Raw genomic sequence first — 23,356 nt, 5'->3', positions numbered from 1 at the left:
CAAATAAATTCACAACTTGTTTAAGAAACCGCTACGCTTCCCGTGCCTCAGTTCTCCATAGCCAATAGAACCCGGCCTGTTACCGTGTCTAATTGCCGCCCGGGCCCACCGTGACTCTGGGGTTTGGTTCCCCACCCCGGGACATTTTTCACCACTGAACTTGCTGCACTGCTTGTTAAGAGAAATTCATTCTCATTTTTGTATCAACCCCCAGAATGCTCTCAGCACAGCGGAGTTCTCCTTTGGAAGGGGAATAGAGCAAGTATGTGCAGGGATGAGCTTCCCCTGCCTGCCTGCTTGAGAGCCCCTCCTCCAAGTGTTGACTTGGAGGGGGGAGACTGATGGATTTGCTTTCCTATGGATCCATAGGGCATCTCCACGTCCAGTGCCTTTGGGAAATAAGATACTGTTAGGTCCTACATCAGGCAGTTCAGTTTCAGCACAGGAGTTAGAAGTGGAAAGGCTAATCTGAAGCCCGAGTAAGGATTTTTTTCTTGAAACCCTCTAATTCACTCCCTAGGAGAGCTTCATTTGGATCAGTGCCATTTGTAGGGAAGGTAGAAGCTCTGCCTTTTAAGTATATTTAGTCTCATCATTTAAAAACAGAGGAGTAAATACTTTGCCTCCATTTTCCTGTACAATCCTGAGATGTATGGCTGGTGTCTTTACCCAGCTAAAGCACTAAAACAAACACACAGTCATAGCTCTCGCTCCCACAGCCCTTGGGCTTTCTCTGTGCTTTCAACGGGACTGCAGTTTACTTGCAGCACACACCAGTGCACATGTTTGGGCATCTTCATTTTCCTCCATTTCCTATCACAGTCACAAATTCAGGGTTTTGCATAAATTAAAATGCCCTGTTTTACTACCTTCCAAAGGAAAAAAATAATCCTGAAGGCTACAGTTTCACAACCCACTGACTATTTTTCCCTTTGAGGGGGCAGGAAGGGAGGCTGGATGCAGGCACACAATGCCTCTGCAGCTTTGTCATGTGGAACCACTGCCTTTTCCCCCAGCTGTTGCCATGGTGACTAAGCTCGGGCTCTGCAAAGGGGCACAATACTGAGCACCAAGTCCATCTTGTGTGAGTATGGGATGAGGGGTGAGGGGGAGGGAGACATTTTAATGCTTCTCAAACAAACAATATTTTCAGCTTCTGCATTTTCAGAATGCAAACAGTAAAAAGGTAATAGGTAATTTGCTTCTGTCAAACTAAAAGGCTGTTCTCAATTATCCTGTTTTGAGATTTCAAGCTATTCCGATGCTTTTAAGAACAGCACTAACATGCTGATGTTTGTGGATCCAATAAACATAATATATGTACATAGCGGACACAGTACACTTGCATCTATAATGTTAAAATAGGAATCAATCTCCATCTTGAGCTCACCCTTCTTACACTTAGGGCAATAAATGGTCTAGGAAGTAATGAACAGGAATTTTATTGGCACTTCTAGATCCTTATCCTATATCTGCCATGGTCTTATAACAGGTTGTATTAGAGTCAGGAAACAGGCACAAGCCAGGAAAAAATGCTCATAGCTACAAGAACTTGAAGCAAAATGAGTTCTCTCAAAATAAGGAATTACTAACCCATGTCACTACCATAGAAACATAGCAAAGGGTTCAGGTCTCTGACATGCCAATATATAACAATGCAAGTTAAGAAGGGAAGTTACAATATTTTAGGAATAGTCCCATTCCGATATAAGCTCCTGGAGTAAGTTAGGAATAACCTTGTTGATGACATCAGAGTTATTCTGGATGGAACTGATTATAATTGAGAACAGAACCAAGATCCTTTATTCTAGTTTCCCTCGACTTACTGGCACCAGTTAATCATTCATTATTTTGAGCAGGAATTTAAGTTAGCTCATCTGTTTTTCAGAGCTGCATGAGAAAGAGGCAAAAACTGATCAGAATACATAGAGAAGCTTATATAGATGATAAAGGGAAACTTACGGATCAAAGGCTGCTAGCAGGAAGTTGAGCAGTAAGCTGATGGATTGCTCCACATTGATCTGGTGAGTGGTTGGCATCCGTTTGTTGAGCTGGTAGAAAATAGTTGAAAGCACAGCTTCCAGACGAGCCACATTCAGTTCTAAGCTTGGGTCCAGGTTATTCAATGAATTTTCTCGCAAGGCTTCTATAACGTTCCAAATGTCCACCAGATGCACTATGCACAATTGGAGAACAGCCATCAAATATAAATAATATTCCCCATCAGTCATTGAAAAACTAAATCAATTGTGCTATGGTAGGTTGACAAAGTCCATTCAGGTCAGATGGTATTTTTATATATTAATAAATCTACTGTATTTTCCCTGTCATTAGGGTTTAAATTACTCAGGAGAACAGTGGGGGTAGGGCAAGGAAAAAGCCTAAATATGCTGATAACAAATAATAAGCAAACTGATATTAATGAAAGAGATCCAGTCACAAGAGATCAACAGTAGTTGTGAATATGGCTATAATTCATGAAAGTATTATGTATTCGTGAAAATACTTCATCAGATGCTTAAGTTTCTTTAAATGGATGTGACTTAAGCATGTTCCTAATTTTCATCCTGAAACACATCTATATGACTAACAGCTTGGAAATTCTCTTATTTATGTAGTAGGTCTAATTTTCAAAAGTTCCTAAGAAAGCTACATGCAACTAGCAATGACTTTCAAACTTACACACTTTGGAAAATCCTACTGAGCAGTTTGTGTCAGAATGAGAGCGTTTCATAAAAGCAGAATGTATTATTATTGAGTCTGGCACACTAAGTTACAATTTTGAAAAAAAATAGATCTGTACTAATGATTAACACAGATTTCATTCTTTTAAATACACTTGTGAAATGTTTTGTAAAATCTTTTCTTCCTTTTTAAGTTCCTGCCCAAACTGAATTTTAGCTTAAAAGGAAGTAGCTTAAAAGGAAAAATGAAAGCCCCTATGCATCTTAATTTTACTGTGGCAACATTACCAGAAAACTACAAATCAAAATTTCCAGTCTAAAACTGGTAGATTATTCCAAATGGAAGAAAATTACTCCAGCTCAAAAATCTAGATTTAGCTGAATTATCTGGGTGTTTTTCCTAAACCTGAATAACATTTATACCTACTGAAATGCTTCTATTTCATAAATCACATTCAGTAAAACTACATGGTCATAATACAGATTGTTTTTATTATAGTGGTAACATTGTTACATGGCTCTTATATTGCAACCTGAGAATTTTGTTGTACACATCTTAAAACATGTCATATCTGCACATAGAAAATGAAGTCTATTGTTATAGATATAGAAATATTGTTTCAGTTCTTCCAATCACAATTAATCACATATCAGACACCAGTATGTTGACAGCATCTCAAGTGGCAGCATAGAAAATGACCACAGCAAGTTCACAGCTAGTCTCTGGAACAATGTTTCTATTGAAACTTTCTGGCTTGTATGAAATGCATAATGGTACTGGGTGGATAAGTGAAACTGAATATACTAGCTTATTTTACATTTTATTACATTATATTTCCCTCTCTGTGGGTTAACAGCAGCAGAACCCATTTTATGTATTGGATGCATACACTTTTCTGGAAAAGGCTGCATGATGCAGTTCCATGCTTGGAGCAATCTGAAATCTTAGGTCTCTGTTTTAAAAGGAAACCCCTATAGGCGACCTTAGACACCTTCACCAGCCTAGCTGAAGTGTCCTCCTGCACCCACCTAGATAGAGGACACAGTCAGATGTTCATTATTTTTTCTGCTCCTGTTACCTGTTCTCCAACTGGAGGAGGGGTGTCACTCCATTAGAAGTGTTGGAGTGGAGCTCAAATTCATTTTCTGTAGATTTCCTAGTGCTAGCAAACCCTCTTGACTTCCAGAAACTCACAACAATAAGACAAACAGGGATAAAAGGAAGCTACATAAGCTCAAATGAAAGTGTCTTTAAACAGACAGCACATCTCCACAAATAAAGTGAATCTAAATAATTCACCCAGTAGTCAGAGACGGATTGGGGACCATACAATGTAGCAGAAGTTAGGTTGGTTCAGGGTCAAGGAGAGATGAATCAAGAAGTACTTTTTGCTCACTGATGGAAGGGCAAGTAACAGGTTGGTGAATGATGGGGATAATGGGCTTAATTCAGGTTGCATCACCTTAATTGGAAGGTAAGTGTAGTCAAAAGACAGCAAACCCAAGTGTGTAGCTTCAGCATAGTTTCATGGTCTAGTTCTTCACAACTAGTCTATGGAATGGAATGATGGTCTAGCTCTCAGGGTAGTTCAGACTAAATGGCTGGACCAAGCAAGTTCTTCTCCAGCAATTCAACTAGTTGGGTTTCAGGAATTCTTTCCACCCAAGCAATTTAGCTTTGATTAGTGCATGCTAGTGCCAAAATACTAGATGTATAAGGAATAAGGGATAATACCTGAGAAGAGGGAAAGAGGCTAAAGTGAGGTTTAGAATGTTATTTTTTGTGTAAGCTGGGCCTCCTATTTTAGGTGCTGGGGGAATATTTTTCATGGATTTTTTTCCTTTTCCCACTGTATTATTCATTATGTAGTAATATACCAGTATTTGTATTCAATTACTAGGAAGGGAGATGTTCAAAGGCTAGTAGACCAGTGACTAATTAGCAGCACCTTAACACATTTAAAAGACGGGATAATGCTAACGTTGAATCTGAAAGTCTCTCATACCTCTTGTGTTCCTCAGTATGTCACAGAACATACCACAAAGCTAAGAAAAAATGTTATGTCAAAGGATACAATGACCTATTTTATTGGCAAAAACACCCTCTCCTTGGAAAATGTCATGCATTTGTACTAAAAGTATTTATTTGTGTATGTTTTCAGAAATATTTTGATTCAGCTTGAAGCTGTCTCAATAAATATCCTATTCCATAGTTATGTTTTGATGTTTATCTGTGGGCCTCCAGGTGCTTTACTGGGATTGAAAAGTATTATTTCCCCTATTTAACACAAAGAAATTGTAGTCCAGGGATGCTAAAATGAACATTTTCACAGGTGTCTACTCAAATATTGCAGACTCTAGAATATGGTGCACTTCTGAAAACATTAACTAGATGACTTGTCCAAAGAGTTGAGAAAAGAACCTAGTTCTCCCAGTCCTAATCTAAGCCATTCAATCCTGTGCTTCAGTGTTAAGAAGGGCCATTTGATCTCTTCAAGAATCTACTACAACCTTCAATAATTTAGGAACAACTATCAGAACTTGGCATAACTGGGTAAAAATGGCCTGGTCTTGCACCAAGGAATTACTACTGACCCTAGTGACCAAATAGATTCCTGGTCCACCTCAATTTTCTTGGGATAGGTAGTTAGCCCTGTGAGACTGAAGTCAGAGAGAAGGTGGGGCAACACAGCACTTTAGAGATTAATTCATTCTGAGAAGCACAAGTTTACATAGGTGACAGCCTACTTTGTTAGGTGCTAAGAACACTAGACTTGCAGAGAGCAGAGGCACCAAAATAGAAAGGAAAAATGTAATTTACATACAAAGGATATGGAGAGGTGGAAAAAAGGTCAGGGGAGGGTACAGCTGAGAGACGTGAAGGTGGAAAGAGATCAAAAGTGATAAAGCAGTTAACCCACTGAAGGACATAGGGGTTATAAAAGCTAGTCCACATGGTGGGATAAGAATCTGGAGCCTCTGTTAAGACTACACTTAATGTAAACCAATCTGTGGAGAATTTCTTGTTTTGCAATTTCATGTTCAAGTTGGCTTTTAATGCTACATTGTTTAAGAACAGCTACTCTGAAGGCAGTGATGGTCTCCCGTTTCCTGTTTGTACACTACCTAACCTAAGAATACCTTAATATTCATTGGTGCTTTGAGCACTACCATAAAAACTAGAAGCATGTATAACAAGAGCTCAGAGATGCATAGGAGCTGTTCTAGATCTAACATCTGCACTAGTTAAGTAATCAAATGGGAAAGGAGTCTGCTTTTCTACATGTGTTTTCCTCTGGGTTTATGGCCACCACACTTTTCTCGGAAAAGGCAGACCTCACTTGATTTCATGCATGAATTTGCTGCATGTGCCTAAAAGAATATATAAATAGAAATCCATCAATGTATTTTCTATATTCTGGAAAGATCATTAGGTATTCAGGAAGAAACTTTATCTAGCATTTGGACAGTACATTATTTTGTACAACGCATATGGACCATGCATTTTCCAGAGACCTTTCACAAAAAACAGCCAACACATTGAAATGCCTACACACTGATGAACCAGATCATCCCTCATTTGTCAAATCTACCATCAGTGGCCAAATTATGTCATCCTTGGATTTTCTGTTATGCTGTTTTCTAGTCAATGACTAACTTAAACATCAGTGCTACAAGATCCTCTCTGAAAACTACTATCTTCTTATTTTAACTTTCACAAGATTAAGTATTTAAACACCATCAGAGAGTTCCATGTATCAGCAGACTTTCTGAGCAATAAGAAATGTGGACTGTAAACAACACTCAAAACAACAAAACAAAAAATTCACTTGGCCAGGGCAGGAATAAGCAAAGGGACGGCCATATGATGACTATTTTCACTTCTATGCCACAGTAGCTAACAGAAATTCTGTTTATCTTCATGCCATACTGACTCCAGTAACCCTTACATTTTGAAGGAAGGCACTGGCTGAATACCAGAGAATTACAAGTAAATACACTACAAATTACATTTCAAACAAGGGTAGTAGGTTGGGGTGTTGGTATAGCCATGACAGATCAGGAAATGTCAGAGAGGGAAGAAGTTTTTTGGGTTTTTTTGGTGATACTGTTTATTGGACAAGCTGTATTGTTGGGAGAGATGTGGGACAAACTTTCTTGGAGAGAGTGCTCCTCTTCAGAGTTTTATGCCTGAAAGCTTGCTCAGCATCACTGCCAACTAGACAGGCAGTCCAATGAAACAATCACCCTTGATTCTTGTACATTTCAAATAATAAAATACTTGTTCCTGATCCATACCCCAGACCTTGTCACAACAGTGTAAGGGGTACAGTTTTTTTCCCAACCTTTATTTACGTCAACAGGCACACTAAAGATAATGAGGCTACTTGCCTAAGTGTAGGATAGTAGCATAGGACCCAGGGTTTTTGGTGAGTAATAAAAAAACCCACCATGTCCCAGTGCAAATACTCTAATAATAAAGAGTAACAGCAATAGAACCTAGCTCTTGTATACAGGACTAGAACTTTACCTCATCCATTGTATAAACTAGCCAGATAATAATAATAATAATAATAACAATATATTAAGCAAAAAGACAGTGGCCTATCTTGAATATTTAGGCTTTAGGATTTAAAGAGAAAAAACTACATGATCAAATTCTAACCCCCTTATAGGAGAAAAAATAATTTATATCGAATCTTAATATTTAGATAGTACTATACAATGTAAGAGGTGATAGAATTTAAGAGCTTAATTCTTTGCAGCAGTTGTATTTACCAGTAACTCTTATAAATGGTGGGATGTTACAAGATATTTAACAACCAAAGAATGGTGACCGTCTGAAAAGAGAATTATGCTTCACTCAATGTAAACTGTAAATTGTACATGTCCTTGTCATTGTATAGTTCATCCTTTCAATCTCTTGTAGTCCTCTGAAGGCTTCTTTGCTTTAAAAATATCAATTAATTTGAAGAAGCTAAACAAGTTATATTTCCATCATTTTATGAATTTATCATCAGGTTAAATTTCTCTAACAGGTATAGCAGTTTACCAGAACTGCAAAGAATGCAGAGGGAAACTGCAGTGTCATATCTTTTAATTAATTACACAAGTTTATAGGTTTTGGTCTGCTTTTTTGGTCTCTTAATTACTGGGAAATCTTTGTATTTTGAATTCTTTTGATACTTAGTACTTGCCATTTTCTTTTTGATATTTAATAGCCACTTTACAAGGAAATAGATGAACTGACGTGACTCTTGTTCACCTCAAAGTAAATAAGTTCAATTTTATTTACACAGACAGAAATGAAGTGTTCTTTTCATTATATAATTTATTTGGAACCCCAGCGTGCTGAAGAATAGCTAATCTTAGATACAATACTAATCTGGAAGGATAAAAATTACTTCAAGTAGCACCCATCAAGGAAAGACTTTGCCAAAGAAGTAAAAAAAAAAATAACCAAAATCCATCCAAGTAACTAAAACAGTAATAAATTAGAAAAACCCTTGGAAACAGGTTGTTTATCTCTTTTGAACACTAAATTGATTTGTTCACTCTGAAGTCATCATCTTTTCCAATTTTTATTTCCCCCCCAAGGAATCATAAAGTCCATATGATGTTTTATTTATTTATTAGTAAATCTATCCAGAGGTGTGGGAATACTTTTCATCAGGAATAGGAAGTGAACTGATTTTAATAATCAATTCAAATGGACTTAGCATACAGTAGTTTTAACTAAATCAAAACTAAATATGGACGGCAGATTGTTAAAACAGAAATTTTACTGAATTTTTTCCCTTTGCTTTAGATATGGGGGGAAGGGGAAAGCTTTCAAAGAAATTTTTAAATTTAAGCTGCTAACAAATCTATAAATATTTAATTGAAATCTCACTTTATCAAAGAAGTAAAAATGTGCTTAAGTTTAAACTTTTAAATGTTTCTGTTTGAAATCAATGGGGCTTGAATGTATGTCAGATATTTCATGTGGGTTTCATTAAAAGTGAAAGATTCCCATTTCTTAAGTCTGCCAAATCTTATAAAATATGTTAGATGATTCTTCTTTTCAGATGAAAATCTATAGACCTTATCACAAATCAAGCTACTAGAGCCATTCATTATTATCAGTGCCATAAGGGCAGTCCACAGAAGAGATGTGTTTGCTATGTGACTATGGATCTTGTTATGCTTTACACTAGAGGCAGGCAATTATTTTGGTTGGAGGGCCATTTAACGGCTTTTGGTGAGCTGTCAAGGGCCACATTGGTAGCCTTGCCCCTTGACAAGTGCTCTACCCCCTGGTGCCATCTTGGGACCTGAAGTCCTGCCCTCTAACTTTTGCCACTAGAAGACCTTCCCCTTGCCCCCTGGAAATACTCCTTTTGGGAGGTGTGTGTGTTGGGGGGGAAGGGGGAGAAGTTGCCATCTTAGAACCAGAAAACAAACAAATCATACACCAGAAGTCAAACACCTACCATATTTTAATTTTATTAAAAAAAATACTTTGCATGATTTGTGTTTGTATACTGTATACAGAAAGGATTCACTAGTAACTCAAAAATAAAGTCTCACTTGGGGGTTGTGGGGTGTGCTTGGAGTTGGGGGTGTGTATACGGTAGGGTGTGGAGGTGTGTGGGAGTGTATGGTGGGGTGTGTGTGTATGGTGGGGTATAGGGGGGTGTGAGGGGGGTTGTAAAGCAGTGGGGCTGTGTGTGGGAACCATAGGGTATGTTGGGGTGTCTATATATGTAGGAGGTTGTAGGGCAGGATGTGGGTCTGTGAGGTTTGTGGGGTGTGAAGGAGGGTGGGGTATGTGAGGACCCCTCACACAGCGCACAGTTCTTGCTGCCAGCAGCAGCCGCAGGTGGGTGGGCTCAGGGCACTGGTGCGTGCTGCACTTTGGGTGGGGGGGAAGGGGAGGAGTGCATCCTGCCTGGCCACCTCTATCACAGGGGCTCCACACCATGTGCCTGCAGCTCCTGTACTCACACCAGGGGAAGTCCCGTGCTAGACCCTGCAGGGGGCAGGGCTCCCTCCACTCCTGGCAGAGTCTGCGGACCTGCGCAGCAGGGGGCAGGGCAGGCAGTCAGCACCAGTGCAGTGCTTTCCCTGGTGTGACTGCCAGAGCTGCAGGCGCATGGCCTCCATGATAGAGGTGGCCAGGCAGGCTATGCTCCTTGACCCTTGTACGCAATGCTGACTAGAGCCATGCTCCACCAGGTACCAGTGCCTCTGCTGGGCATGAGTATCCTGAGCACCACTGCCTGCTGCTGCTGTACTCCCACCCTCTATCACACCCACAACTGTACCCAGCCAAGCTCTGTGCTCCCACTGCCTACCTCGGTGCAGGCTCCATGCTGTGCTCTGCACTTCTGCCCAGCTGCAACTCAATACCCCCTGCTCTGGCCCTGGCCCTGATGCTTCCCAGAGTGAGATGGATGTTGGAGAAGCCAAGCAGGTTCCCATGGGGCAGCTGCAGGAGAAGCCCTGCCCAGAAGCTGCTGCTGACTGGGCTGGGCCCTTCCGCCCAAGAGGGTGGGACCGAGGCGCAATAGGGTATGTTTGGGGGTTTGCATATGTGTGGGCACCTCACTCCCACCCTCATGGGTGGAAGGGCTGGGCACAGCACAATTCATTGTGGGGTGCCACAGGCTGGATGAAAGTGCCTGGTGGGCCAGATGCTGCATTTTGCCTGCCCCTGCTTTACAAGGTGAGCTGCAGAAATGTAGATCTGTGTTAGTGCTAGTTTGGGTTTGGAGCAGTCACACTTCCAGCCATCAGGGGCCTGGAGGATTGCTGCCCTTTGGGGTTCCCCCCTGCCTTCCTCTCCAACCCCACCTACTTGTAGCTGCCTGGCTGCCTGTCCCAGGGCAGGGAAGGTTTAAACTGTCTGCTTGGCCACCACCATTGCTGCTCCCTGGGTAGACTCTGCCGAGAAGAGCAGTGGCTAGGCAGACAGGTTAACTCTTCCCTGTCTGCTCCCCCAGGACAGATAGTACAGGCAGCCACAAGTAAACTGGGGCCAGAGGGAGTGGGGAGGGAGTCAGGCAGGAGGGCAGTGAACAGGGATCTATGGTGCTGGCGAGGGTTGGGGGGGGGAAGTGGGCCTGATCCAGGCCAGTGGGGGAGATGCGCATGGGGAGGGGTAAATGATGTAAACTAGAGTGGCCATACCTTAGTGTAAAACAAACTGGGTAGCATGGATCAGAGATAATTCCACTCTGGAGTGTAATAACTTTGAGGCATATCCTGTAATGAGTACTTAAAACCAGGGTCAAGGTGTTAATGTGTGGACAATACAGGTGTTAAGAGCTACAGAAGCCACCCCAAATTATTGTGTAACAAGGCTCTATCTTTCTCATTACCAGCTGTATAATACAGCACACAACTAGGTGCATTTTCCACCTAAACCACACGTGTTTGTAGCCAGGTTGGTCTTTGAATTAAATCAGATGCAACATGTAAGCAATAAGTTCTTGTTCAGCGTTTTCCAGTAAGTAAACCTATATGCTAAAGGGCAGTTGTTTGCAACCTTTACATACTGTGACACCACGGTAAGACAAAAGGAGGTTTTAGGCTGTTCCTTACATGCAGTTGCAAAGAAAGGGAGTGTGGTTGACATCTAGATTGTGAATATGTAGTCAGATATTGAAAACCTATTTCATTATACTTTCCTGACATTTTATTTGGGTTTGTTTTCCTAATTTCTTCAATTTAAATAATTTTTTCATATTTTTATATTCATTTTTTTATCCTTGTAGACTAAGTATAGTCTTTGAGAGAAATATTAGGAACTATATAGTGCACTGACACTAAACCATTCCAGTATCCTGATATCCAAGTTTTAAAGAAAATACTTAAGGCACTATTTATAGAAATTAAAATACTGCAGTCAACTCATGCCAAAGGGACACGTATCAGTCAGATACAGAAGTATGGAAACAGGGAAGAGGTTGATATATTGACAATATTTGACAACTGAGAGTAACTGGAAAAAGTATTTAAGTCCCAACTAGTGACGATCACAGCCCTGTGCAAGGGTGTTTATATTAAATTCAAATTAAATTTATATTTATCATACTCTTAAGACACATACAATCCTTAACATTTTATTAGGGAGGAGTCAGTACTAACACATTCATTTCAGTAGACATGGAAGCAAGTAAGATAGAGACCAACAGAAATGATAAACGGCTTGATTCAAAGTGCGCTGAAGTTAACGGAGAGGCTCCTGGTGGCCTCAACGGTTTTAGATCAAATAGTCTTGATCTAGTATGTTCCATCTGGGCTCTCTTAGGATGCTAAGGAGCCACCAAGGCACATGGCTGTTAAATTTGGCTTCTTTCTCAACAGCACAGCTTTCCCTCTTCCGACTACTAGTGTACTAGCTACTCTAATTGTGGCACTCTAGATTAAGAAAGAGTACTTTTGCTATTAAACCAGAAAAATAATTAGAAAAGCTTTTTAGAATTGAGTCACTTAGTATTTTTTCAAATGTTTCAAAGACTCTATGCAGATAAGCAACTAAAATAGGAGATATTTTAACCAAATTATCCAAATCTTTGCTATTTCACCCCAGATCCAGGTACCTTTCTTCTCAACCAAACATTTTATATCCTTCTTATTTTGCCTGGCATAGGCTAAAAGTTATTATAACAGATTTTATGGTTTTGATCACTGTAGCACCATAAACAAACTTAGCCTGCAGGAAACATTTATCATTTCAGGCTGTGGCTATTATTACGTTCAGAGGAAGCATCATTAAGCTATTGATATACTGAAATATGCTGTTTTAACCCCCCTCCTCCCCCAACCCATGTACCTTCCCATATCTATGGAGAATTCAAAAAGAATAGGCCCCATTATGAGAGTAATTTCTTTTCTTGGATGCTGGCTTACACTGTGTTTACTTTACAATAAAGATTGCTCCTTCCCCCGCCATTGCTTCCTCAAAATGAGGATTTATCTCATTCAAACTTACTTGATACCTGAAGAGATGTATGTGGATAGGAGAGGTCCTTACTGGACCCTCCCAGGAGAGGGAAAAGAGGTGATATGCTAGACAGTTTTAGGTTTGGGAAGCTGGTGTTGCTTTCTTATTAACCAAAGCCTGGGGAAATTATCACTTTTAAAAAAAATGGAAACAGCCCAATCACTACTAAACCACAGATGCAAAATACCAAATCAAGCAAAAACTGTATAAAATAAGCAAGGAGCACTGTATTTCCCTTTACACTGATTATAATGGAGTCAGTGAATTTGATCTCTAATAGTCACCTAACTAGCATGCAATAAAATGGTTGAAAGTCTGTAGAGTAAACAGATGACCAATCAAGCTACTTGGCTAAAGACTTGAAAATACCCCTTTTTCAGAGTTGTAACATTTTTTTTTTCTAATGGGAAGTGGCAACTTTGAGTGTTCAAGGATTGCAGGATCACATCTTCACACGAATCAAACATTTTGGTTTTCATTGACTTTTAAAAACATCTTCTTGTAAAAATGCAGTGCAAGGGAATCCTCTCTTGGAATTCAAGAGACAAAACATGTTATGTACATGCTTGTGATATACACTGGTTCTCTCGCTTTCTTTAAAACAGATCTGAAGTATACGACATGAGTTTCATTCAGTGACATTACAGACTTGAGTAAAATTCTTGAGTAATTAAAACCATTGTCCTTCAAGATTATATAAAGCAATAAATGATATAAACGTTAGACTGAAGGCTAGGTGGCTGGTGAAAGAGATGCATCAAGTAACTGGAGTTCTGAGAAAGGAAGCTCCTTTTCAATAGAGCTACCACTTTTTGTGACAGGCACTGCATTAAGTGGACTTTAAAAAAAGAAATCAAACTCCAAATTTAGAAGCCATTCAGACAGACAAAGCTGAAAAAACAGCAGCTCACATTTTGTACATAGGCATTTCAGAGGAAAAGCACTATTTTATGGTCTGGCATAATTGTAGGATTCTGAATAATATCCTGAGGCAGAAGTCATTTCAGAAAGCAAGCAGGGTATCATCAGGCATAAACCTGCTGTTAAAAACAATTCTAACCACAAGATGGCACTACTATGCATATTTAGTAAGCTTAGCAGGCATTTGCTATCAGATTTTAACTATACAATTGGCATTATGTCAGGCTGGCTAACACAAATCAAAGGCTGTGGAATAGAGCCACTCCCTCCAGAAAAGAGCCCTGTCAGTGTATTTATTTGAATAAATATAGTAAGCTTAGTGAGTTGGCAGTGTGAGTAACTTGTGATGGATGTCTCTCGGGACAGGCAAATAATGCAGAACCTGTGAGGAGAAAATACCAGAATATTTTTAAGTTGAATTTAAATATCGTTATCAAGGTGATAATTTTTTTCTCTAGATGTATGCATTGCTCCCCCCACCAAATGACAGGTCTGATTAATGCCACACTTTCCTCCCCCATAACTGTAGATATTTTTGTGTGTTTTCCATGGACTTCAAAATTCACAATACAATAGGGCCAACTCATCCTTGCTTCTGCACCTTGTGCAGCCATTTATTCCTGTACCGAAGTAAGTGAGAAATGGATGTAAAACCAGAACATTGGTCATTCTGCAGCATCTTAACCCTGGTAACCAATGCTTGGGACTTCATCAGGAATCTCAGGGTATTTGGTGTTTTTCTAAAACTCCAGGCTTTGGGAACAATGCGATTATATGCAAATCTTGTCATTTCAACAACAAAAATCTAATTTCCGCAGTTTTGGTTATGGAGAAAAGCTTCAACTGGGACTTCTTAAAGGTTGACAAATAAAAGGACAATTTTAAGAAGTCCAATATGTATTATACTTAAACAAAACAAAACTTTTCAACATTGTGGGGTGGGGGCGGGTTTGACTCATGAATTTTTAATAGTTGGGATTGGCAGGGCTATACACAACTATACAAGGTGGAGACCAATGAAGTGAACATATATTCACTGTAAGATGAATGATGTACTATCACTTCTGTATTCATGGAACTTATCATTTCTTAGGACAATCCAGTTTTTATTTATGTATTTGTATTGTCTGCCCCACATAACATGGACTGACTTTGGCTCACTGACACTTCACCTAATTTTTTTAACATGTTAAGAATTTTTTTTTAAAGAGTATAAGGCTTGGGAAAGTTGCCAGATGGACTGGCCTGATGCCCAAATTTCATTCTCCATCCACAGAACAGACACACTTTGCATAGACAGGCATGATGTAGGCATCCCTTGTGTTGTTCAATTAATATAAAAGAGCCACTTTTTAAAAGCCTTTTAAAATGGGAAATGTGTACTGGTGTAACTACAGTTAAACAGTGGTATAAGCTCATGGTCAACCTCCAAAGTAGAAGGACTTTGCTGAGACAAACTGTGGCAGTCACCTCTGGAGCTTACTGTGGTGTTGTTAGGCCATAGAGGCAGGAGGGTAGTTCAGTCCTTAGTCCCTGGCAAAGGCCAGGAGAGGCAACTAAGATGCTCCATACTGCCACAATCAGCAGTAGACCTATGTTATGAAAACAGCAAAACTATCCATTTTCTCTGATCAGGTTTCACTATTCTGGTTTAAGGAGATGCTGTCTCATTATGGGAAACCGTACAAAACATTTTACTACAACGCTTTTTAGCTGTCACACACTCTTTCTCTTTTGGCTTTCCATCATTGCCAATTTCCAAGGTATGCATCTCCTAAGAGAAATTTTCTATGTTCTATTCTGTCTCTTTCCCAGCAGATTCATTCAGTAAGACCAAAATCCAGTGCTACAAACACAGTTGCTTCCATCTCAGTAAATTGTGATGTCAAACTCTGAATTGCTGCATCACTGAATAAAATGGACATTAGGAATAGGATAAAGAGAGGGGAGAAGCTTCAATTTACACAGAAATATCTCAACAATCAAAAACAATAAGAGAAAACAAAGTACAAAATATAGAGTGACAAATAAATGGGATTTAGATGAAGTATAACATATTTATGCTTTTCCTGTGTGTGGCAGAAGCTCTTTAATGATGTTGCCAATGCTCCTAGATGAAGTAAAAATCTTGATATATACATGGCTGCTTATCTGTCAATCTTTATTTTACACATGTGATCTTTTAAGATTTCCTGCAAATCCAAAACAAAATGGATTTTCAAGATAGAGGCAAAATTTACATTATTTGATGGAAACAAAATGAAATGTGGAAAAAGGAGCTATGGAAAGGTCAAATCCTTCAGAGGAGTCATGGTGTGATACCAGTTACTGCTTCATTTATAAGAAAGTCAACACAAGCTTTCAAAAATGAAAAAAAAAAAATCACTACTGCCTGATTCGACTCTTATTCACAGCTATTTAATACCAAGGTAACTCCAATGATTTCAATTACATTGCTCGTAAGTTACTTCCATAGAAAAGAAGAGAGAGAACAAGACTCTAAAACCACACATACACTTTAAAAATGTTTAAAGAGCACAGATTTTTTATTGCAAGCAATGCTGAAGATTGAATCTGTTCTCAGTTATAGGTCTAGAATTCCACTGTAGCCTACAGGAGGATGCAGATGTAATTCAGTCTGAATTTAGCCTTAAAACTAGCATACAGATCAGCATATACAAAATCATTTCATTGCAAATAAAAAATAGGATAAGAAAGAGGTGGATCTAACCAGCAACACTGGATAACTGAATATTCATTCTGCACATTCCAAGAGTCATACTAAAAATATCACAGTATTGGTATGTATAATTACTTCAGGTCCCAGGAAATTATTATTAAGGATGGCATTTTTATTATTTCCATTATTTTCTGCTCTCTCAGGTACATGCTATGTGAAATGTTTTTTGAATGGAACCATTTTATAAAAAGGATCCTATTTGCAACCTCTAGGCACAAGACTCTGAGTTCATGATTAACTTACAGCTTTATCTTTCAATTTCCTAGATATTATTGTATCGTAATTTAAAACAAAGCATTAACTATATATTAGGCTTTTCAATATAATTCTTTGAGAACCAAAAGAAAACAATGCTGGCTTAGAAAGGAACACTTTACTTATGGAAACAAAGGAATGGGAAGAAGGTCCTCCTCATTAAGGAGAGTACCTTCTGTAAAGCATCAACCAAGATCTCCACCTTGGACACTATCCAGTGGAGAAAGCACTGGTTTGAGCATCAAGAAAAAACAAGCAATTTCTTACAAGGTTCATACTTCCAGTCAGCTTCCCGGTTTCTTCCTTATCTATTTTATATAAAAATAGAAGGAAATAAGGCAGAAAGGGATGGAGAACGAAGGGAGAGAAGATTATCTTTTTGGGTTGCAGCCTGCAAGTCAGGGATGAGAAGTTGGCCAGAAAGATGTCGAAGACAATTTATTTAGAATGGAAGAGGTCCAGATAGTGCCTAGATATTATCTAGAGGTGTCTGACAGCATAGAGGCAGATGGTGAGCCAAAGCTCTGCCATAATAATACCCAGTAGGCAATGTTGATATACCTGGGCATGAAGCCTTCAGCATTTAAAAAACTCCAAATAGTACAGATTGCCCCAGTGTAACCCCTAAGGAGCACAGTTCATTGCCAGCACATCAAACCTGGCCTTTGTTCTCTAAACAAAATAACTTCAAATAATGTTGACAGTATCACTCCTTGGGTTTGGGCATTCCCTGGCTTGGGCCCAGGACATCTAAAGACTGCTTCAAATTTAGGATGAAAACTGTTGATGACGGCTGTGCTCCTCTCACTCAGTAGAACTTTGCAAGGGTAAACCTCGTCTGTTTGAAAGAAACAACTGTCTTGGGGCTGGGCTACAACTGTAGAATGAACTTCCTTTAGAAATTAAGGACCATCATAAACTTAATTGCCTTCTTCAGTACAAGCCACATGTATTTGACTAATTACCTCCTCTAATAGAAAGGCATATATTTATATTAAACAAATAAACCCTCCCGCCTCCAAATCCCCATAAAAACAGAACACTTCACTATTATTTTCCTAGGGAAAGAATGTGAGAACATTTGACAGATGTTAGTCACACTGCTTACTGCACTATTGGAAGGTGCTCAGGTGCTGGAGTGATCAGCATGATATAAGAACCTCTACAGAACAGAATGGAAATGGGGGAGAGTGCAAGGAGTCAAGTATAAACGAGAAGTAGAGCTGAGGTAGGAGTGTATACAATTAAGAGATTGATAGGAAGACAGTGAGCCAAGGTGCAGAAAGAGTTGCAGTGAGGTTAGGGATGTTGAATAAATGGATGTCAGATAATTAAAAGAAAGGGGAAGTGAGAAATGGTAAAGGAATAGGGCTTTTATAAAGAAGATTCTGGCTTGATGAAGTAGTCACAGTGGAAGAAACTCTCAAAAGTTGGGTGACCTTGTCAGTAAATAGGCACCAGTTTGTTTATATACCTGAAGATATGAGTGCGTGGCTTTTGTGTTATCTTTAGTATTTTTTACTGTAAAAGATGGTATTTCTTTTTTTCTTTGTTTGAAATAGCCTTCAAGGACATGAATTATAATGAATAGGAATGGATACGTGGAATATAAGAGATGCCACACCGAATCCAACCACAGGTTCATCTCGCCTAGTACCTTGTCTTTCAGTGGCAGGCAGCAGATACTTAAGGGAAGAATATTTAGACAAGGCCAGTCCAGACTGATCCATCTCCTGCCCTTCTCTTCGTACCAGGATTTGGAGGCCTGGCAGTCCTGACTCTGAGGTTGTACCCATAACTTTTCTTTTTAGGGTATCCAAGTTTAAAGCATGGCAGGTCAGTAATGATTTATGATTGTTAGTGCATAAAAACTGTTCAGGGACCACAGTTTATAAAAAAACCTGAGTATTTTTATTCCTCCATCACAAAGGCCACTAGAAGTAAAATCCTTCTTGTCAGTTCAAGCAGAGAGGATTAGAAACAGGTGAGAACAAAAACTGAAGAATAATAATTTGACTACAAGAAGTAACAGTATTAAACAAGGGCTGAGGCATCTTTTTAGCAGAGGGAAGAAACTAAATGATCACTTTGGACTCCAGCAGTGCCACTCTGTCACTTTTAATTATAAATGGAGAAAAGATTAAAAAACAGTTTCCTGAAACTCATTAAGACAGTATGTAGTACATAATTTTCATAGCCACTGCTCACTCACTCACACACCACCATTAAATTCAGCTGGATGCCCAACCTCTGAAAATCAATATCTGAACAAACGAACATTTTGTACATCTACATCTGTGTCTACGAGACACTGACTGCATAGTCACTCTTGTGCAGTCATTTAGTACTTGTATAAACAAGTACTAAACAAGTACCAAATGACTGTGCAGTAATTGGAGTTGTGCCACCAAACAGCTTTTTTGTGATGCTGACTGTGCAGTAGCCCATGATTGCTGCATAGCAGTGTCGCGCCACACTTCCTGCTACATGATGCTACTGCATAGTAGTGATGGGCTACTGTGCACTCTCTGTCTTATGTAGACACAGCCATTGTGGCACAATTTTGGAGTATAAAAAGGAAGCCAAAGATCCAATAAGCAACATGTAATATATCCTGTGGTGGCTAGGGTTACAGTGATAGCCTTTAAAAGATACCAATCAACATCTGAGACCACTATTCTCTCTCATTCCAACAGGTGACAACAGTGGAATATCAACTTTATAGTAGAACCCATTCTATGAGAATTAAGAAACACATATATTATTCACTAGCATTCTAACAGCTGTTATGATCTATCAAGAATAATCATAGATGCAAACCTTTATAAATAGGTTTTTAAAAAAAGAGAATTTGGAATAGTTTCAGGATATTGTACTGCCAGCGAACAGTTATGGATTTAAATATTCAATGAGTAGTTCCCTGCAGGGAACATGCTGATAATAAACCTTTTTGAACTCATGATTAGAAAAATTGTATGTATACATTCAGACACACACCACCTTTTCTCCTCAAATGCCTGGGAAACCAGAAGGTACTGGGCATCTGGTAAAGCATTAGAGTAAAATAGTTGGGGAAAACACCCCCAAAGCTCCTGGAGTTATTAACATGTGTTCCTTTACATTAGTCAAACAATACAGAATTGCAGAATTGCCAATTCACACTACCATATTAAGAATCTTGATACATTTTGTGTTTTTCTTAACGCCCCCTCTCCTGGTGTTATGCAAATACATAGGAATCTCAACTTTCATTTAAAAAAAATAAAAAACCCAACATTTCTAGCTTCCATGGCTACACAACAAAGTTTAAAAACTTGACCCAAGTACATTGTAAAGCATTTTCTGTGCTTAAACATACTGAGCAGAGTACACTCAACTAATTAGGTTACTCTTCTAGAAGTTGGGTGGTGTTGAATAAAATCTCATCAGGCTGAGAAAGAAAATGAACCCAGTTCTACCACATCATGAGCAACTGCCCTTAACTATTGAACTACCGGAGAAAGACGAGTAGACAACACTGACACTCATACTGGCAGTTTTCTGAATATGGTCTTCTATGTCATTTTGATTACAAAGTCCAGAAACAAAATGTTTCAGCTTGTGTCAAACAGCATCTTTCATGTGATGTGAAATAAGTTTTCAGTTTTTCATTTCAGAAAACAAAGAAACCCTTGAACTCTTAGTTTGTTTTGATCCAAATATACCCAAATATTTTTTTTAAATTCTAGTTTAGAGGCCAGCCCCCCAAATCAATAATCTGTACAGACCTATCTACAGTCCGGCACCATAGTGTCAATTTTAGGCATAACTTTAATATTATTAGCTTGAGAAGAGTTTGGTTTAATATCAAAATGAGCAACACAGGATATAAGGAAAGGGACTTAAACAAAAATGTGTAAAACAAGTAGGATTATAAATTATTAGAATTCATTCCCAGATGTGAAATTATTCTCATTTACAAGGAAGGGAAATTGTCTGAACTTAAACCAAACTTAAAATGCCAGGCAAGGTCAGAAAAAGGCCCAAAGGCATGCATGGAAATTAAGCTGGCTTATTTACATGCCTCTGAGTTGTATTTATTTAAACTCAATGGAAATAAGAGGAAGAGAATGATTGAGATCAGGGGCCAAGAATGGAAATTAGCAGGTCATCATCACGGTCAGTAGAAGCAGCTCCACTCATTTGTAAACAGTAGTATTATCCTTCACAGGAGACAAAACAAAACATTTCATTCAAAAGAATATTGAAGGGAAAAACAAAAAAACTGAAACCCCATGGTGCTGAATTTAAAGCCATCAGGGAAATGAACTCCCTATTTGTATGATCTAATTGTGCCCCATATTACAATTAGCAGCAAGGCTTTAAATTCAAAGCTTGCAACAGCCAATGGTTTATTCCAATCTAGGGAAATCAGCGGTAATTGCTTTTTCTGCAGCCAGTGTCACAGAATAATAGAATAATCTCACAACATGTTCAGCAAAGTCCATCAAGGCCAGCTGTAGTTTTCCAGGTGTACAGTTCTGTATAACTCAGTAACGTTTAATTGTATAATAGTTTTGATTACGATATGTTGTTATTTTCTGCTACTGCTGTCACCACTGTCCAGAGGGAATGTGTGTGTGAACAGGATATTTTATCTCAGCATGTTCTTCTGTATAAACAAATCAATTTTAAAATTCAAACAAAATCAAATATTAAAATGAAGCCTGTACAAAAATATCTGCATTCCAACACACAAAAGTTATGATGGGGTGGACTGAACCAGGTATTTTGGCACTTCACAAATTACTAGCATACATTTGGGCATTGGTGATTAGTCACTTTCTCTCCCCATTTTAGGGCTGTCTTACTACTCTAAGGGTTGGAAAGTTATGGATAAATGACTGAATACAAGACAACTTACATAGAAAGATTACTTCTGACTTATATTAGAGATAGCACTGAGGCGCCTGGATGAATTTGTGACTTCATTATTGAAAATGTATATTTGTCTTTCCCAAACTAATTTTGAAGCAATGGAGTAATCTGCTTGCTGTTGATTCCAAGTTCTTCCATAGCAGCAACGTTCTATGAGAGTTTTCAAATGCTGCTTGAGGCCAGGACATAGCAACCTCACAATACTTGCCTACCCTTTTGCCATCTCTACTTGACAATTATAGAAGCCAGGACAAATCTTATAGAGGCATGAACTACTACCTCATTCAGAGGCATGAACTACAGTGTGTGTTACAAATTGGCTACCTTTGAATCCCATCCAGAAGCACCTGATGGAATTCAGCAGTCCACCTCATGCATGGGATCAGCCACTTTGATCATGTAACACAGTGGTCAACAACCAGTCTATCTTGATCAACTTGTGGATCCTGGAGCGTCTTGAAATCAATCCTCGGCTGAGGGGGCTGAGGCCCTGCTCCCCACAGACTTACTGGCTGGGTGGGGAGCAGGGGTAGATTTTCGGTTTCTTTTAAATTTCAAAAGTGATCTCTGACCTAAAAAGGTTGCAGACCACTGATGTAACACATATGGCTCAGTTTCTGCACTTGGTTTCTCTTTGCTTGCAGATGCAGTTCAAATCAATGAAAATAAAGTCTGAATGATGTGGACCTGTACTTCAGTATACTACTTCCCATCACAAAGTCAGGTCACATACACTTGCTTTCAGCCCTTAGGTCTGAATGCTATGGCTAGGTACAGATGTTCAAAAAACCCAAGCCTGAATTGATTCAATCTTTGCAGGTTAGTCTAACCTGCATAGATTGAACTGGCAAGCAAGTGAATAGACATTCACTTTCGATTCTGAAAAAGCAGCCATATGCCTGCAGTGGCTCAAGCCAGAAACTGGGGGGGTGCTAGAGCGAGTACTTGGCTGGACAAAAACTGAGATGGGGAGGGATGTGGCCAGGTCCTGGCAGGCCTGAGTATAATTGAAGTGGGGTTTAAACCCCCACCCTGGTCTTCAGAGACCCCAGCTGGGGTGTGCCTGGAGGGGGAGGAGGGAAGCAGTCCTTGCTAGAGGTCCCCAGCCCACCCATGCCTGCTCATTTGCTTGCTGCCTCAGCCACAGGAGTGGGAGCATGGCCAGATGCTGGTAGCTTGAGGGGAACAGGGAAATGATGTAGGACAGGGGTTGTGGGGCAGTTGGGGCTAATCATGGAGCCTCATTGCTACCTCTCACTGCAGCAGTGTGACCCAGGCTAGGGTGGCCTGAGGGGTGGGTATCAGTGCCCACTGCCTCCCACCTCCAACCCCACGTGGGGTTGTGGTTTGCAGGTGGACTGCAGCTGGAGTGTTGCTCCTGCTCCACTCCCCATCTCAGTGGTGGCAGAGTGAACCATCGTGGCAACTAGGGGTGAGGTACCTGTCACCTGCTGCCTTTTCACAGTGGCTCAGGGCAGGCTGTCATGGACAAGGGTCGTTGGCAGCAGCAGGGGGAAAGCCTGGTCCAGCCTGGCCCAGTGGCCCAAGGGCATAGGTAGCAACTGGCCCATGGATAGCAACTGGCCCCGGGTACCTGGTGCTGCCGTGAGCAGGCGGTGGGTGACAGGAGCCTCTCCTCTGCTCATTGAGATGGTACGCTCTACCACCACCCCTGGGAGAGGGAGAGGGCAGGGAGCCACACTCCAGTTGCAGTCTGCCTGCAAACTGTGACCCCTGTGCAGGGCTGGAGACAGCGGGTGCTGCCCCCTGGGGCCACCCCAATTCAGGCCGCACTGCTGCAATGGGAGGCAGCAGTGAGTCGGGCTCTGTGATTAGCCCCAGCTCCCC

At 39.9% G+C, this 23,356-nt stretch overlaps 1 protein-coding gene across 8 annotated transcripts in view; it reads right to left on the bottom strand.

Moving 5' to 3' along the window:
• The window catches only part of DTNA (dystrobrevin alpha), a 275,178-nt gene that overhangs the window by 101,200 nt on the left and 150,622 nt on the right, over window positions 1-23,356 (bottom strand). For all 8 annotated transcript variants that reach the window (XM_019547677.1, XM_019547666.1, XM_019547688.1 and 5 more), the window contains exon 4: window positions 1,963-2,176. In XM_019547677.1, the coding sequence (XP_019403222.1) occupies window positions 1,963-2,176 (214 nt within the window). The remainder of the gene's footprint in view (window positions 1-1,962; window positions 2,177-23,356) is intronic.

This window comes from Crocodylus porosus, unplaced genomic scaffold, assembly GCF_001723895.1.
Source record: "Crocodylus porosus isolate Cpor-Errol unplaced genomic scaffold, CroPor_comp1, whole genome shotgun sequence".
NCBI lineage: Eukaryota > Metazoa > Chordata > Crocodylia > Crocodylidae > Crocodylus > Crocodylus porosus.
The sequence above is the reverse complement of the archived record's forward strand: the minus strand, read 5'-3'. Positions and strand labels throughout refer to the sequence as shown.